The sequence below is a fragment of the Haliotis rubra genome, unplaced genomic scaffold (genome assembly GCF_003918875.1).
Source record: "Haliotis rubra isolate DU_JTF1 unplaced genomic scaffold, ASM391887v1 Scf473, whole genome shotgun sequence".
Lineage (NCBI taxonomy): Eukaryota > Metazoa > Mollusca > Gastropoda > Lepetellida > Haliotidae > Haliotis > Haliotis rubra.
In genome coordinates this window covers 533,883-548,968 of record NW_025767161.1, presented here as the reverse complement: position 1 = coordinate 548,968, position 15,086 = coordinate 533,883, and the positions used below count along the sequence as shown (strand labels likewise).

At 43.4% G+C, this 15,086-nt stretch overlaps 1 protein-coding gene across 2 annotated transcripts in view; it reads left to right on the top strand.

Moving 5' to 3' along the window:
• The window catches only part of LOC124290769 (potassium voltage-gated channel subfamily C member 2-like), a 70,431-nt gene that overhangs the window by 38,254 nt on the left and 17,091 nt on the right, over positions 1 to 15,086 (top strand). For both annotated transcript variants that reach the window (XM_046727594.1, XM_046727592.1), the window contains exon 2: positions 8,463 to 8,728. In XM_046727594.1, coding sequence (XP_046583550.1) covers positions 8,463 to 8,728 — 266 coding nt within the window. The remainder of the gene's footprint in view (positions 1 to 8,462; positions 8,729 to 15,086) is intronic.

Sequence of the window (15,086 nt, the reverse complement as noted above, 5' to 3'; positions counted from 1 at the left end):
TTGTCTTTCATACATACCCAAAAAGAATAATATCCAAGTCCATAAGATGTGACCAGTTTAGTCATCGAACTCCTTATTATTATTTTATTTGATCAGAATAATTTAAGAACTGTTTTTTCTGCAAAACATGTTCATTTCAGAGCCAAGATGTTTTTTTTTTAAGTTTCTGGTACGCCTAATCTCGATTATTTACATTCCGTGCGGCGTAAAACTAAACTCACTAACTCACTTGATGTAAACTGGCCATCGGAATTTCTAAGGATACTCCTTCATCAAAATCAAATCAAACTGTGTTGATTTCCTCTGAAAAGATGATAGGATTTAAAACATGCCAGGAACGATAGATGTAGCCTTGTGGATGAAGCGTACACTCGTCACACCCAAGACACGGGTTTTATTCCCCTTTAGGTTACAAAGTGTGAAGCCCGTTTCTGGTGATATTGTCCAAAACGGCGTACAATCGTAGTTACAGTCGTACTCGCCCACTCTCTCACTTAAACATGGCGGCTCGTCGGCCTTATTTGATGTCATGTTTCGGTCTATTCCTCAGTTGATTCTAACTGTATCTGTATAAACATATGGAGTGGATAGGTCAGCTGCGAAAATATTAATCGTCAAGGACAAAGAACAACTAGACTCAATTATCTCCTGAAACAGGCTACGTTCTTTTATAGTTAACGAGTTGAGCCAACCACAGTTAAAAGCATTAAGGATTTGGGCAGCATTGTACAACGTAACACCTGGTGCTGTTTCTTCCATGTTCTAAAGATACAGCTTTATTCACGTTTATAAAACGGATAATGTTTATTCATATTACTCAAAATTAGCTAAGGATTAAATAGTCGTCTTTAATCAAAGGTGTGATTCTTAACAAATGAGTGTAGTCAAGACGTTATTATATCTCCGTAGTCCCGTGCGGTTGATATTCAAATTACTGTTTTAAGGCTTGATAGGAATCTGTTAGAGCAGGTATCTGAGCACTCTTTTTTGATGCATTTGGAATATTTCTGGACTAGAAATGCGTCGGACATTAGGAACAGATTTTGCTCTTGAACCTACGGACATTACATGGAGAGAACAGTTCCAATTCCTTGTGCTCTTGGGGTAAAATAGAGGCAGTGGGGTTAAAGCTCGCCATGTTGAAGACGTGGGTATGATTCCACATGTGGGTTCAATGTTTGCAGCCCGCTGTAATATGGTTAGAATAATGCTAAAGCGGCATAAAACCATACTTGCTCGCTACAAAAATGTCTGAATAGTGCTGAAAGGTTTCGTAAGACTATACACAGGTAGTTGATCCCGGTTGACTGATGTGTGCCTTATTTCCTTCAGGGAAGGCCACAGAAGATCAATTACCAGCGTCTAGAAATATAACTAATTTTCCTGAAATTATGGCGTGTGTTTTATCGTGTTCCGCCCACGCCTGAAGCAGGAAACACTACCTGCAATGTCTGATATCTAACTTCAGCATCGTAAACGACGTCCCTGACGGCGTGAAATCTAACACGCTGATTGGGGTTTATGTGAAATGGAATCTGAGAAAAAAAATCTAATCGACCAGAATCGGGCAAAATATCAGACATCGAATCAAGAACGCCAACCAATAAAGTTGAATTATAATTCAATAAAATTTCTGTTCAACAACTATACGTACTTTCTATTCTAATGTACACGACACGTTATGAGCTCGTTACAACGTAACACCAATTTTATCATCATCATAATCGTATTATGCTATAACCCTCAACCCAGATTTCCAGTTTGGCTCCCGTCTCTCACACTGAAGAGGGAAATGTGTGTTAAGACCCTCAGTTGATCATCTGCACGGGCCGCACGTGTGTATGTATTGATCACGTGCTGCACGGGACTCTGGTGCTTTTTCCACCACGATGAATTGAGCAGCTCGCGAGCCTGGGTGGCGCATGATTCACTGCCAGTAATTCCACGACTCGAATCTTTACATTTCCAACCGAACCAGAGAAGTTGTCTAAGGCCGTGGTGATTGCCTCCAATCTTATCGGTGTTATTTAATCATCCTGAGATGCGTGTCTGCGAGAGCTGCTGGCAATTCCGATCATTATTTATACGTTCGTTAATAGATTATTGGGTATTAAGTACATCAAGTTTATCTCCTAGTACACAATATAATGAAACGACAAAACAGGTTGTGCTATTTCAAGCTTGAACTGTTTCCTTATAAGCATAATAACCAGTAAAGATCAGCGCTAATCAATGGTGCTCACGAGGTATGGGGATTATCGGAACCTTTTTTGATGTACCGCCGGATTAATGAAGCAAAACCAAGTGTAATTAGCTAATCCGTTACCGCTAATTAACTTCCGGATCCGGAGTGTGAAGCACCGGATTAATGAATCAACAGTTAATGAGCTTACATGGTAAACAAGATAAGTGACAGCTAGCTGCGGGATTCGGATTATCGGGGTCCGGACTAACGCGGCCTGACTACTGTTAATTCAATTTGGCTGTATTATTACAACACAATTTTTTTAGTTTGCTCTGTTCATCTTTCGTTTGCGGTTTCGCGTCGCAGGTGGCAAAACTCCAGCTATTTGAAGAATAAATAAGCGACTCTGGACTTGGCAATCCAGTGATGGATAATTTAAGCAAAAGGTCCGCGATACTGATGTTTGTAAAACCGTCCACTGAAACATGCATTAATATTTGCGAACAGTGACAGGATAGATGATATGTCTAAAGTCAAAGACTTTACAAAAGCATAATTATTCCAAATTGTACTGGACGAAGGATAACTCTTCGGTTCCGTTTATCAATCATACGCTTCATGAACCATCAATCATGGTGCTCATTTTTAACATAAAAAGTAGAAATGTGAAGGTGGTAAAATTCTTTGTCTTCGTCAACCTCTCCCCTGAAATGTTTGCGCGTATTAATACAATATTTTCCATGCTAACATTCTATATCTGAATCAAATACACCATCTCGACAGCATAACTCCGCAGGTGTCAACTGTAGGGTTGATGATCCTTTGCCAATGTTGAGAAGCTTGCAGCTTGGATGGGAGTCTCGTAGACGATCCAAGATCATTGTGACTACCATCTGCCACCATTAAGGAAAATGTTTAAGCAAGTTGATGTGATTACGGGTGATCCACGAGACACAGAGTCAGTACAGGAGGCACCTCACGGAAGAGTGAAGACCATTTTGATGAATGGACCAGGCATAACAAAGTTTCAGCAAGATGGTTCCAGGAATTCTGTCTGCTGGTCAGAAACGGCCCAGGTTCAACATCTCCTGTGAGAATTTATGTCGTGTTGTAGCAGACGCAGCTGATCTTGTTACACGATTTGTCAGGATGAGCCCTGGATTCACCACTATCAGTCAGAGACTAAACAACAACAGTCAACGTATGACAAAGAATCTCCGAAGAAGAAGGTGCTTGTTGTAATGGGCGACTATTTCGGATCGGGTGGTCACACTCGCCGACTTGTTTGACACATGTCATTGTATCCCAATTGCGTAGACGGATGCTTATGATATTGATCACTGGATTGTCCGGTCCAGACTGGGTGCGGCGTTAAACAAACAAACAAACAAACAAACAAACCAATCCGAAGAAGAAGGCAAAGTCTCTTCCTTCATTTGGCTAGGTGATGGCTTCTTGTTTGTGGGATTAAAAAAATCGGATGAGATCTGTGTTGAAAAATAATTTGCAACCAGCTACATCAGCACCCTCCATCGTAGTTAAACTCGTCTCTTAGTCGTCCCTCATATAATGCCACGATCATAATAGGAAGGCATTTGAAAAAAAGTTTTGAAAGTTTATATAGGTCACTCCCGGTAACCTGGCACCTCAATACCGGGATCACTCTCACATGCCCACCACCTGCCCTAGCAGTGATGTTACTGTCTGTTGACTTGATACTCACATATCGTTGTATCACTCTCACATGCCCACCACCTGCCCTAGCCGTGATGTCACTGTCTGTTGACTTGATACACACATATCGTGGTACCACTCTCACATGCCCACCACCTGCCCTAGCCGTGATGTTACTGTCTGTTGACTTGATACTCCGATATCGTTGTATCACTCTCACATGCCCACCACCTGCCCTAGCCGTGATGTCACTGTCTGTTGACTTGATACACACATATCGTTGTATCACTCTCACATGCCCACCACCTGCCCTAGCAGTGATGTTACTGTCTGTTGACTTGATACACACATATCGTGGTACCACTCTCACATGCCCACTAACCGCCCTAGCCGTGATGTCACTGTCTGTTGACTTCATACACACATATCGTGGTACCACTCTCACATGCCCACCACCTGCCCTAGCCGTGATGTTACTGTCTGTAGACTTGATACACACATATCGTGGTACCACTCTCACATGCCCGACACCTGCCCTAGCCGTGATGTTACTGTCTGTTGACTTGATACACACATATCGTGGTACCACTCTCACATGCCCACCACCTGCCCTAGCAGTGATGTCACTGTCTGTTGACTTCATACACACACATCGTGGTACCAGTCTCACATGCCCGACACCTGCCCTAGCCGTGATGTTACTGTCTGTTGACTTGATACACACATATTGTGGTACCACTCTCACATGACCATCACCTGCCCTAGCAGTGATGTCACTGTCTGTTGACTTCATACACACATATCGTGGTACCACTCTCACATGCCCACCACCTGCCCTAGCCGTGATGTTACTGTCTGTAGACTTGATACACACATATCGTGGTACCACTCTCACATGCCCACCACCTGCCCTAGCGGCAATGTTACTGTCTGTTGACTTGATAAACACATATCATGGTATCACTCTCACATGCCCACCACCTGCCCTAGCCGTGATGTTACTGTCTGTTGACTTGATACACACATATCATGGTACCACTCTCACATGCCCACCACCTTCCCTAGCCGTGATGTTACTGTCTGTTGACTTGATACTCACATATCGTGGTACTACTCTCACATGACCACCACCTGCCCTAGCCGTGATGTTACTGTCTGTTGACGTGATACACACATATCGTGGTACCACTCTCACATGCCCACCACCTGCCCTAGCCGTGATGTTACTGTCTGTTGACTTGATACACACATATCGTGGTACCACTCTCACATGCCCACCACCTGCCCTAGCCGTGATGTTACTGTCTGTTGACTTGATACACACATATCGTGATACCACTCTCACATGCCCACCACCTGCCCTAGCCGTGATGTCACTGTCTGTTGACTTGATACACACATATCGTGGTACCACTCTCACATGCCCACCACCTGCCCTAGCCGTGATGTTACTGTCTGTTGACTTGATACACACATATCGTGGTACCACTCTCACATGCCCACTACCTGCCCTAGCTGTGATGTCACTGCCTGTTGACTTGATACACACATATCGTGGTACCACTCTCACATGCCCACTACCTGCCCTAGCTGTGATGTCACTGTCTGTTGACTTGATACACACATATCGTGGTACCACTCTCACATGCCCACCACCTGCCCTAGCAGTGATGTCACTGTCTGTTGACTTGATACACACATATCTTTATATGAGTTGAAGTTTTACTTCATGAGCGGAACCCGCGAAGGTCCGGGTTAAAATGAACCTTCAGTAACCCATGCTTGTCGTAAGAGGCGACTAACGGGATCGGGTGGTCAGGCTCGATGGCTTGGTTGATGGATGTCATCGGTTCCTAATTGCGGAGATCTATGCTCATGCTGTTGATCACTGGATTGTCTGGTCCAGACTCGATTCTTTACAGACCGCCGCCATATAGCTGGAATATTGCTGAGTGCGGTGTAAAACTGAACTCACTCACTCACTCATGAGAAGAAATGTTATTTTACTTTCCACTGGTTCCTTTCTAGTCGATATCAGATTCTAAAATTCCTGTTTCCATGAGACTGGAGATGATACAATGTCTGTTCTATAAAGACGAGTCGGTGCACGTGAAATGGGCACACATAGTTACATTGTATCAGAGTCAATGAGACTCATGAAAAAGACAGACTGTTACATTTGGGAGATCAGTGAAAATAAAAACGAGGAGGCCCAAAAGAAAACATGATTGATGAGAATCGATTACAGCTCATGTTGTACAAGATTGGACTTCTCATGGGCGTATGGCGAGTAGAATAAAGATGTGTCTTGTAAACAAGACCTTTTATTCTGTGACTTTGATAGGGGGTATACAGCACATGTGTCGGAAAAAATATATTATGTATTTGTTGAAAATTCCGGACAGCATTTGGCATATTGAGTGAGTAAGTGAGTGAGTTGGGTTTTACGCCGCTTTTAGCAATATTCCAGCAATATCACGGCGGGGGACACCAGAAATGGGCTTCATACAATGTACCCATGTGGGGAATCGAACCCAGGCATTCGGCGTGACGATCGAACGCTTTTACCACAAGGCTACCCCACTGCCTCCTTTAGTATATTGAGATCCTTGGCATACGGACAGGAGTAATGGTGTCCTAACATTCCCCCGGCAGTTAAACTGAATTGTAACAAAGTACCCCAGTTATACACACGTAATATGACCGCCTCCGTGGTGTAGTGGTTAGAGCGTCCGCCCGGAGAGCAGAAGGTCGCGGGTTCGATCCCCGACCACGTCAAGCCAAAAGACGTTAAAATATGGTACTTGTTGGTCCCTGCCTGGCGCTCGCCATTAATGGGTACAACAAGGACTGGTCGGCTCGGAGTCTGAGTGGGGTATTGATGCTTCACTGCGGCATGGTATCTCAGTGGGCTAGCACTATAAAACCAGCTTCAGTCTGTGCTAGTACAAGCAGCCGCACATACACATACACACGCATGCACGTCGTCATATGAGCGAAATATTCTCAAGCACGACGTAAAACCCAATTTCACCTCACCTCATAAAATGTTTACCACGAAGCGCCATTACCACCTCACCTCACACGTAATATATCATTTTGAAATTAAAGTCCGGGCTTCTCGGATGTATTTGGTTCGGGTTCACGACAGCTTGGGGACATACAAGAGAACGCTACGTGTTATGAGGCCATGTAATCCATCTGATGACGTCATTCCCCTGTAACAATCTGACTTTACAGACAGCCAACATCAGTAGTCCTGCCAATTCTCCTTACAACCATTCCGCCTCCACCACACAGTCTGCAGTAGCAAGCTTTGAACGTGTAATAGCACAAAGGGACTAATGCCACTGTGTGTGTATCGTCATTGGAGAATGGTTGATATTTGATTTTCCTTCTGGCTTTTAATATCTTCCTTACTAAGTCTTCTTCTCCTCATGTTCGCTACATTAGCCGTTATTGGGCTTGTAAACCGACCAGGCTTGATGTCTGTGGAAGGAAAGTTGAGTTATATGACATGAAGGCAATACCGGTTATATACTTGTATCGTAATGTAATCTGATAAAGACGTCTTTTCAAAACACCACGTGATGTGTGCAGTTTTAAAAAAACTCAAATGATACCATAAGCAAAATCATTTAATTTAATAAGATTTTTGTTTGCTTATTACGTCGATATATATGACGTGCATATCAAGACGATAAGTAGAATAGGAGAAAATTGATTTCTTAATTCACGGTACACAATTGGTCCAACTATGCACAGCAAAAGCGTGCTTCATATATAAAATTAAAGATACACAGAATATAGTTTTATTATAACCTGGAGTAGATGGTATGATAAATGCACATAGCATGTTCTAATTACCTTTTCATTACAAGGAGACATTAACGAATCAAATTCATAAAACGTTGGGAGATACATGTGTGACGTATCTGTATATAGAAAATATAGATGATATATAAAATCATTTGGTTCTTTTTCTCCCCATCATTAATATAACAGATACTTCACGGATTGGAATATTATAATACCGTCCTGTTTATGTGCGAAGATGATAAGAAATGCCACGACATCGAGAAGAACCTGTCAAGATCAGGGTTAGAATTGGTCCCAGCAACCTGGTTATGGTGACGAATGTTCTTGAAGTGAGAGGTGACTCAGGGTTAAGGTTGCCAGGCTCGGTACCGTGGTTGATGCATCACGTCATTATACCCCAATACCGCTCTGTCACACGATTGCTTGGTCCAGACGTGATTCTGTACCGCCGTATAGGCGTAGCGTCCAACAACACAAAAACCCCAAGGGTACAAATCAGGAACGATGAACAAGTTACAATAAATGCCAACAAACAATTCACGTAAAAATGTGTACAATGTATAGGTGGAATCTTACGCCAGAAATAGATATCTGAGAACCAGTCCTATATCGGAATCTCCATGGAAATGTCATGACCAGAAGCAGTAGTTCTAAATCTGACTTGGCTCTGTCCCGGAGATATGTCTGTACCAAGGTCCTCACCACAAATTAACTACACTCAAAATAATTGTAAACATTTCTACCCTGCTTCGTGTTGCATTCATTTTGCCAATCCTTTTTGCAGGTGAGCTGCACGTGCCCCTGGAGGTGTGTGGAGCTGTGGTGAAGCGCGAGCTGGACTTCTGGCAGATGAACGAACATGAAATCAAAGCCTGCTGTTGGCGCCATTACCGCTCCTACATAGAGAACCAGCGGATCCTTGACTCGTTTGACACCTCGCTCCAGAAGGAAAGCTTCACTGTCGACCTGGATCTATTGTCAGGATGGAAGTATTGGCAGACCAAGATCTGGCTGATTCTGGACCACCCGAGGACCTCCCGTCTGGCAATGGTAAGTTCAGCTATTACCGACAGCTGGTCCTCAATCACCCGAGTACATCCCGTCTGTCCAAGGTAAGTGTAGCTATTCCCGACTGTTGGTGCTCGATCACCTTAGGACATCACCGTCTGTCCATGGTAAGTGCATCCTCGATAATCTCCAGGGTATACGTTACGATCACTCTCCACTATACCCAGGACGCATCTACAGTTCCGCCGGATAATTTTATTACCTCCCTTGGCTGGCTTTTTATCCACTCAGGTGTCTACGCTGGGAAGTTGAGCGGACCAATCACAACTCACTTTCGCTTCTTAAATTATCTAACCGATTAAACTTGGCAACACAATTGTTGCAGAGGTACTCTGAAAGAGGTTGAAGGAGTTCTTGCATATATTTTTTTAAAGTTTCAGACCTGTAAATTTTTCTGTATGATTTCCCCAAAAATCTGAGTCACACTGCGAACAAACTTCGCGGCAGCGAGCGCTATCTTTGTTGACACTGGCAAGCGCGGTTGTAACGGCGGCTTAGCTGATTGGCTACTGTGAGAATGCGGAGCCAGCCAAGGGAGGTAATAAAATTATCGGGCCAAGCCGTAGATGCGTCCAGGGTATAGTGTAGAGTTATCGTAATGTATGCCCTGGAGATTATCGAGGATGTGGTAAGTGTAGCTATTCCCGACTGTTGGTCCTCGATCACCTAGGACATCCCGTCTGGTCATGGTAAGTGTAGCTATTCCCGACTGTTGGTCCTCGATCACCTAGGACATCCCGTCTGGTCATGGTAAGTGTAGCTATTCCCGACTGTTGGTCCTCGATCACCTAGGACATCCCGTCTGGTCATGGTAAGTGTAGCTATTCCCGACTGTTGGTCCTCGATCACCTCAGGACATCCCGTCTGACCATGGTAAGTGTAGCTATTCCCGACTGTTGGTCTTCGATCACCTCAGGACATCCCGTCTGGCCAAGGTAAGTGTAGCTATTCCCGACTGTTGGTCTTCGATCACCTTAGGACATCCCCTCTGGCCAAGGTAAGTGTAGCTATTCCCGACTGTTGGTCTTCGATCACCTTAGGACATCCCGTCTGTCCATGGTAAGTGTAGCTATTCCCGAATGTTGGTCCTCGATCACCTTAGGACATCCCGTCTGGCCATGGTAAGTGTAGTTATTCCCGACTGTTGGTCTCCAGTCACATGAGGACATCAGCACATATCTTCATTCCAGTCCAGTCAAGCAGGTAGCATCATACCAGTCCAGCTATTACCACCATGGCGTTTATAGAGGATATTATATGAGTGCCGATGTCATACTATGTTTACGACACGAGTGCCTATTTGTTGGTATTTCCCGAGCGAGAGCGAGAGCGTATTAGGCACGAGTGTCGTAAACATAGTATGATATGGGCACGAATATAATATTCTGTTTATTACCGAAGTCGTCAAATTGAGGAAAATAACCCAAATCTACTTTCAAACATAGGCTGTCTACCCGCCGTCGCCGCATGTAGAACGCAACGTCACAGAAGAAACGTGACGTCATTGCATTGTTCATGACGTCACGTCACCATGGCAAAGTGATATTTTGCCCTATGAAAAATATGAACCCCGATAATTTCGCCCCCGTAGATAATAAAATGGTTTATCAGTATCACACATACCCTAATACCAGTCTAGCACATACCATAAGACGAGTCTATTACGCATCCTCATACCAGCATAGGACACACAAACGGATATAATGGACTGCTCCTCACAGCATCATAGACCCAAACTCACTCACTCCTGCACCAGCAACGTGATGTGATGGGACTAACTCAATATTTCCTAAGTCTAAGGGGCGGTGAGGTAGCCTAGTGGTTAAAGCGTTCGCCCCTCACGCCGAAGACCCGGGTTCGATTCCCCACATGGGTACAACGTGTGAAGCCCATTTATGGCGTCCCCCGCCGTGATATTGCTGGAATACTGCGGCGTAAAACTAAACTCACTCACTCCTAAGTCTGATCCATGGAGGTCACCCCTTGACACGCCATGCCGATGTAGACGTGACCTTCACAGACGAAGCATGTTACACGGCAGTAGTTGCTCGCTCTTCATGCTTGCTTCAATTAAGTAGCATGTCGCCCAATATGCTGAACGTATCCCGATCCATATTAAGCTCATGGTAAGGTCAGGTTGTCGAGCTTCAAGGCTGTAACACAGTGCTTTCATTAAGCCCAGCCTTGTGAAAAGAACCCAGTACGTGTATAGACGATAATTACAAAATTGTATCGCCATGCATTTACATAAGACTAAACCCAATCACCTTGCCTTATCAATACTGTTACACTGTCTGACGCGGAAGTCTGCGGTGAGGATCTAGAGGTTCGTCTTGGGTTGACATTAACGCTTGAGAGTGTATACTCGCAGCTCACCAACGAGCCTATGAATATGTAAATCAATTTTCAGTTTAGCTGATCTGAAGTCTCGCGAGCTTCGCCCTTCTCGTGTGGTTTCGTCTAATTACATATCTGTTTTCCCGGAAACTAATCTCAAGCAAGTTGTCATCTCGGTCTTTGATGACAACAGCGCACCTGGTGTTTATTATTGTGATCACATTTTCAATATGGCTGCCGCTAGCGGCCATTTACGTTTTCTAAATCTGGCAATACACTCGTCTGTCGCTTATGAAAACATCTTTGTTAGGCACTGGCCTCCTTATGACCTAAGGACTTGAATGTTCGTTGCATACCGTTGAATTAAGATCATTATATACTTGAATACACTATGTTAAAGGCATAGCAAAATCTCCGGTGCTTTTAGAATTTGCCGTAAAAGATTTGAAATTTTCTACGTTTTTTTGCAACACTGACTATAGTTTGAGGCGTAATTATCTAGGATAAATGGATTTATGGTGTAACTGTGGGACAATTAATTTCCAATAACTTTGTCATGTGATTTGATTTACGGGTCTTAAGTTTAGCGACTTGATTCTTTGTATGAAACAAAATTAAATCAGTATGACAAAACTAAAACTTAATTTATTTCTGTGCATTGAAAAGACACAGTAATTCACGTAATTACTGATTAGACCGTATTGTACCTGATATGTACCTAATTTGCCACACAGCAGCAGGGATTTACCAAATGTATGTATTGAATCAGTTCATATTAATCTAGCCGAAACAACGATATATATCCAGCCTAAGCCACCATAATAATTCAGTCTGAACCACTATACTATTCACTAATCCAAACCTGGTCAGCGTACTAACCAAGCACGAGGCAACACAACAGGATAGGACAACATACTAATCCTGCCCTGATCGCCACACTAATCCAACCCTGGTCATAATGGTCCAGCTCTGGATCACCACAACTGTTTATCCTGGGTCATCATACTTATCTTACCTACTCGTCATATTAATCCAGCCTAGATTCCCATACTAATCAGAGGTAGACCACTTCTATGCAGCTACTAATCCGTTACTAATCTAGCCGAAGTCGTGAAACGAACCAGCATGCTTTACCACGCTAACCAATACCTAATCAATAGGGGCGGTGGGGTAGCCTAGTGGTTAAAGCGTTCGCTCGTCACGCCGAAGACAGGGTTCGATTCCCCACATGGGCACAATGTGTGAAGCCCATTTCTGGTGCCCCGCCGTAATATTGCTAAAACCGGCGTAAAAGCATATTTACTCACTCACCTAATCAAGATTTAAATCCGGCCTGGTCACCATCCTAACCAACTGAGGTTGCCATACTAATCCAGACTATGTCCCTCTGGATACCATTATTTCTCTACAAGTACCAGATAGTGCCAAGATGCCTCACCGACATTTAGATGGATTGATGAGTTACATGGCAGCGCTCTAAAAGATGCAGATGTTTTATTGATCAATAAGCTGCACTTCAAGGCTATGATTAATTCACAGGTTTTATTTATGAGTCTGTGAGTGATAGCGGTGTCTTGGCTGTTTAAGGGATTAATGCATTACACCGACAACAGTGTTTGCAGTTCGTGCTGTTCTGTTGTGGTGGCTTTTCTGATCAAGTTGGTTTAAGGTTCAGAGGCCAGTTGTAGCGTGTCATGCGTTAACACGGGTCCAGTTCGACAGCCATACACTATAGGCCAATATAATAGGAAGGTATTAATTGGATGAGACAGGTAAACTGGTCAGTATTTGACACCTGAAAAATAGTTTTACAACCTTATAACCTACGTTTTAGATAGTTCTCTCCTGTGTACGAGCTATATTTCAACAAGTGATAGATTAAAACAGGGGCAGTTTTTCCGGCGTTCTTGATTAAGGGAGTCATTTGTATTGTTTTACCCAAATTGATGCTGATTTAGAAATATGGTTACATCTATTTCGTCTTCAATCCAACTCATGCTAGGTTTCGAGAGATGGTTGTAACCATACCGTTAGATAGAACAAATACACGCTTTAAAATTAGATTTGACTGAACGAGATATTATCGAAATGTTACAAGGCTGAAAACAGTCACCAAATGCTTCAAATGTAAAGCCCCGACCGCACCTATGACATCGGTTTAACGAGTGCCGGATGTATCTACATCGTATTCAAATCCAACGCGATATCAGTTTAATACGCGATCTCCGATAGAATCACATCAATCCTTGTCAGCAGCTCGTCCTGCTAGACCTTTCTGTGCGACATATGCGTTATTTCGTGAGGCTATTTGTTCTTCCCAGGCTCCTGATAAATATCAATATAATTTCACTGATTATCTTATATTACATAAATATTAAATACTATTCGTGTGGATTATTTGCTCATTACATCAGCTGTTTCCATAACTTGCCTGCCCCGGGGAACGGTCGCGTTTATCAACGAGTCGGATCTATCCCCACGTGAGGAATCAGGAAACTCGTGTTCTGGGAATTTGTGTATTCAGTGATGCTAAAATCGTTGACGTTCACGTGGTTGCATAGCGAGTTGGCAGATCGGCGAGGCTCGGTGAGGTACATGCGTTGCGTTGGTAAGTTCATGATACCTTGGTGAAGTTCATGTGGCCTTGGTGAAGTGTGTGAAGCCTTGGTTAAGTTCATGCAGGCTTGGTGGAGCACAGGATACCTTGGTCAAGTTCATGCGGTCTTGTTGAAGTTTATGATAGCTTGGTGTATCTTCTGATACCTTGGTTAAGTTCATGCAGTCTTGGTGAAGTGTGTAACCCCTTGGTGAAGTGTGTAACCCCTTGGTGAAGTGTGTAACCCCTTGGTGAAGTGTGTAACACCTTGGTGAAGTGCAGGCGGCCTTGGTGAAGTGTGTAACCTTGGTGAAGTGTGTAACACCTTGGTGAAGTGTGTTACACCTTGGTGAAGTGCAGGCGGCCTTGGTGAAGTGCATGAGGGCTTGGTGAAGTGCATGATACCTTGGTGATTTTTATGCGGCCTTGGTGAAATGTGTGAGGCCTTTGTGAAGTGTGTGAAGCCTTGATGAAGTTTATGAGGCCTTGGTGAAGTACATAAAACCTTGGTGAAGTTCATGATACCTTGGTGAAGTTCATGATACCTTGGTGAAGTTCATGATACCTTGGTGAAGTTCATGCCGGCTTGGTGAAGTGTATGATACCTTGGTGAAGTACATAAAACCTTGGTGAAGTTCATGATACCTTGGTGAAGTTCATGATACCTTGGTGAAGTTCATGATACCTTGGTGAAGTACATAAAACCTTGGTGAAGTGTATGATACCTCGGTGAAGTACATAAAACCTTGGTGAAGTTCATGATACCTTGGTGAAGTTCATGATACCTTGGTGAAGTACATAAAACCTTGGTGAAGTTGTATGATACCTTGGTGAAGTACATAAAACCTTGGTCTTGGTTCATGATACCTTGGTGAAGTACATAAAACCTTGGTGAAGTTCATGATACCTTGGTGAAGTACATAAAACCTTGGTGAAGTTCATGATACCTCGGTGAAGTACATAAAACCTTGGTGAAGTACATAAAACCTTGGTGAAGTACATAAAACCTTGGTGAAGTACATAAAACCTTGGTGAAGTGTATGATACCTCGGTGAAGTACATAAAACCTTGGTGAAGTTCATGATACCTTGGTGAAGTTCATGATACCTTGGTGAAGTGTATGATACCTTGGTGAAGTACATAAAACCTTGGTGAAGTTCATGATACCTTGGTGAAGTTCATGATACCTTGGTGAAGTGTATGATACCTTGGTGAAGTACATAAAACCTTGGTGAAGTGTATGATACCTTGGTGAAGTACATAAAACCTTGGTGAAGTTCATGATACCTTGGTGAAGTTCATGATACCTTGGTGAAGTGTATGATACCTTGGTGAAGTACATAAAACCTTGGTGAAGTTCATGATACCTTGGTGAAGTTCATGATACCTTGGTGAAGTTCATGCCGG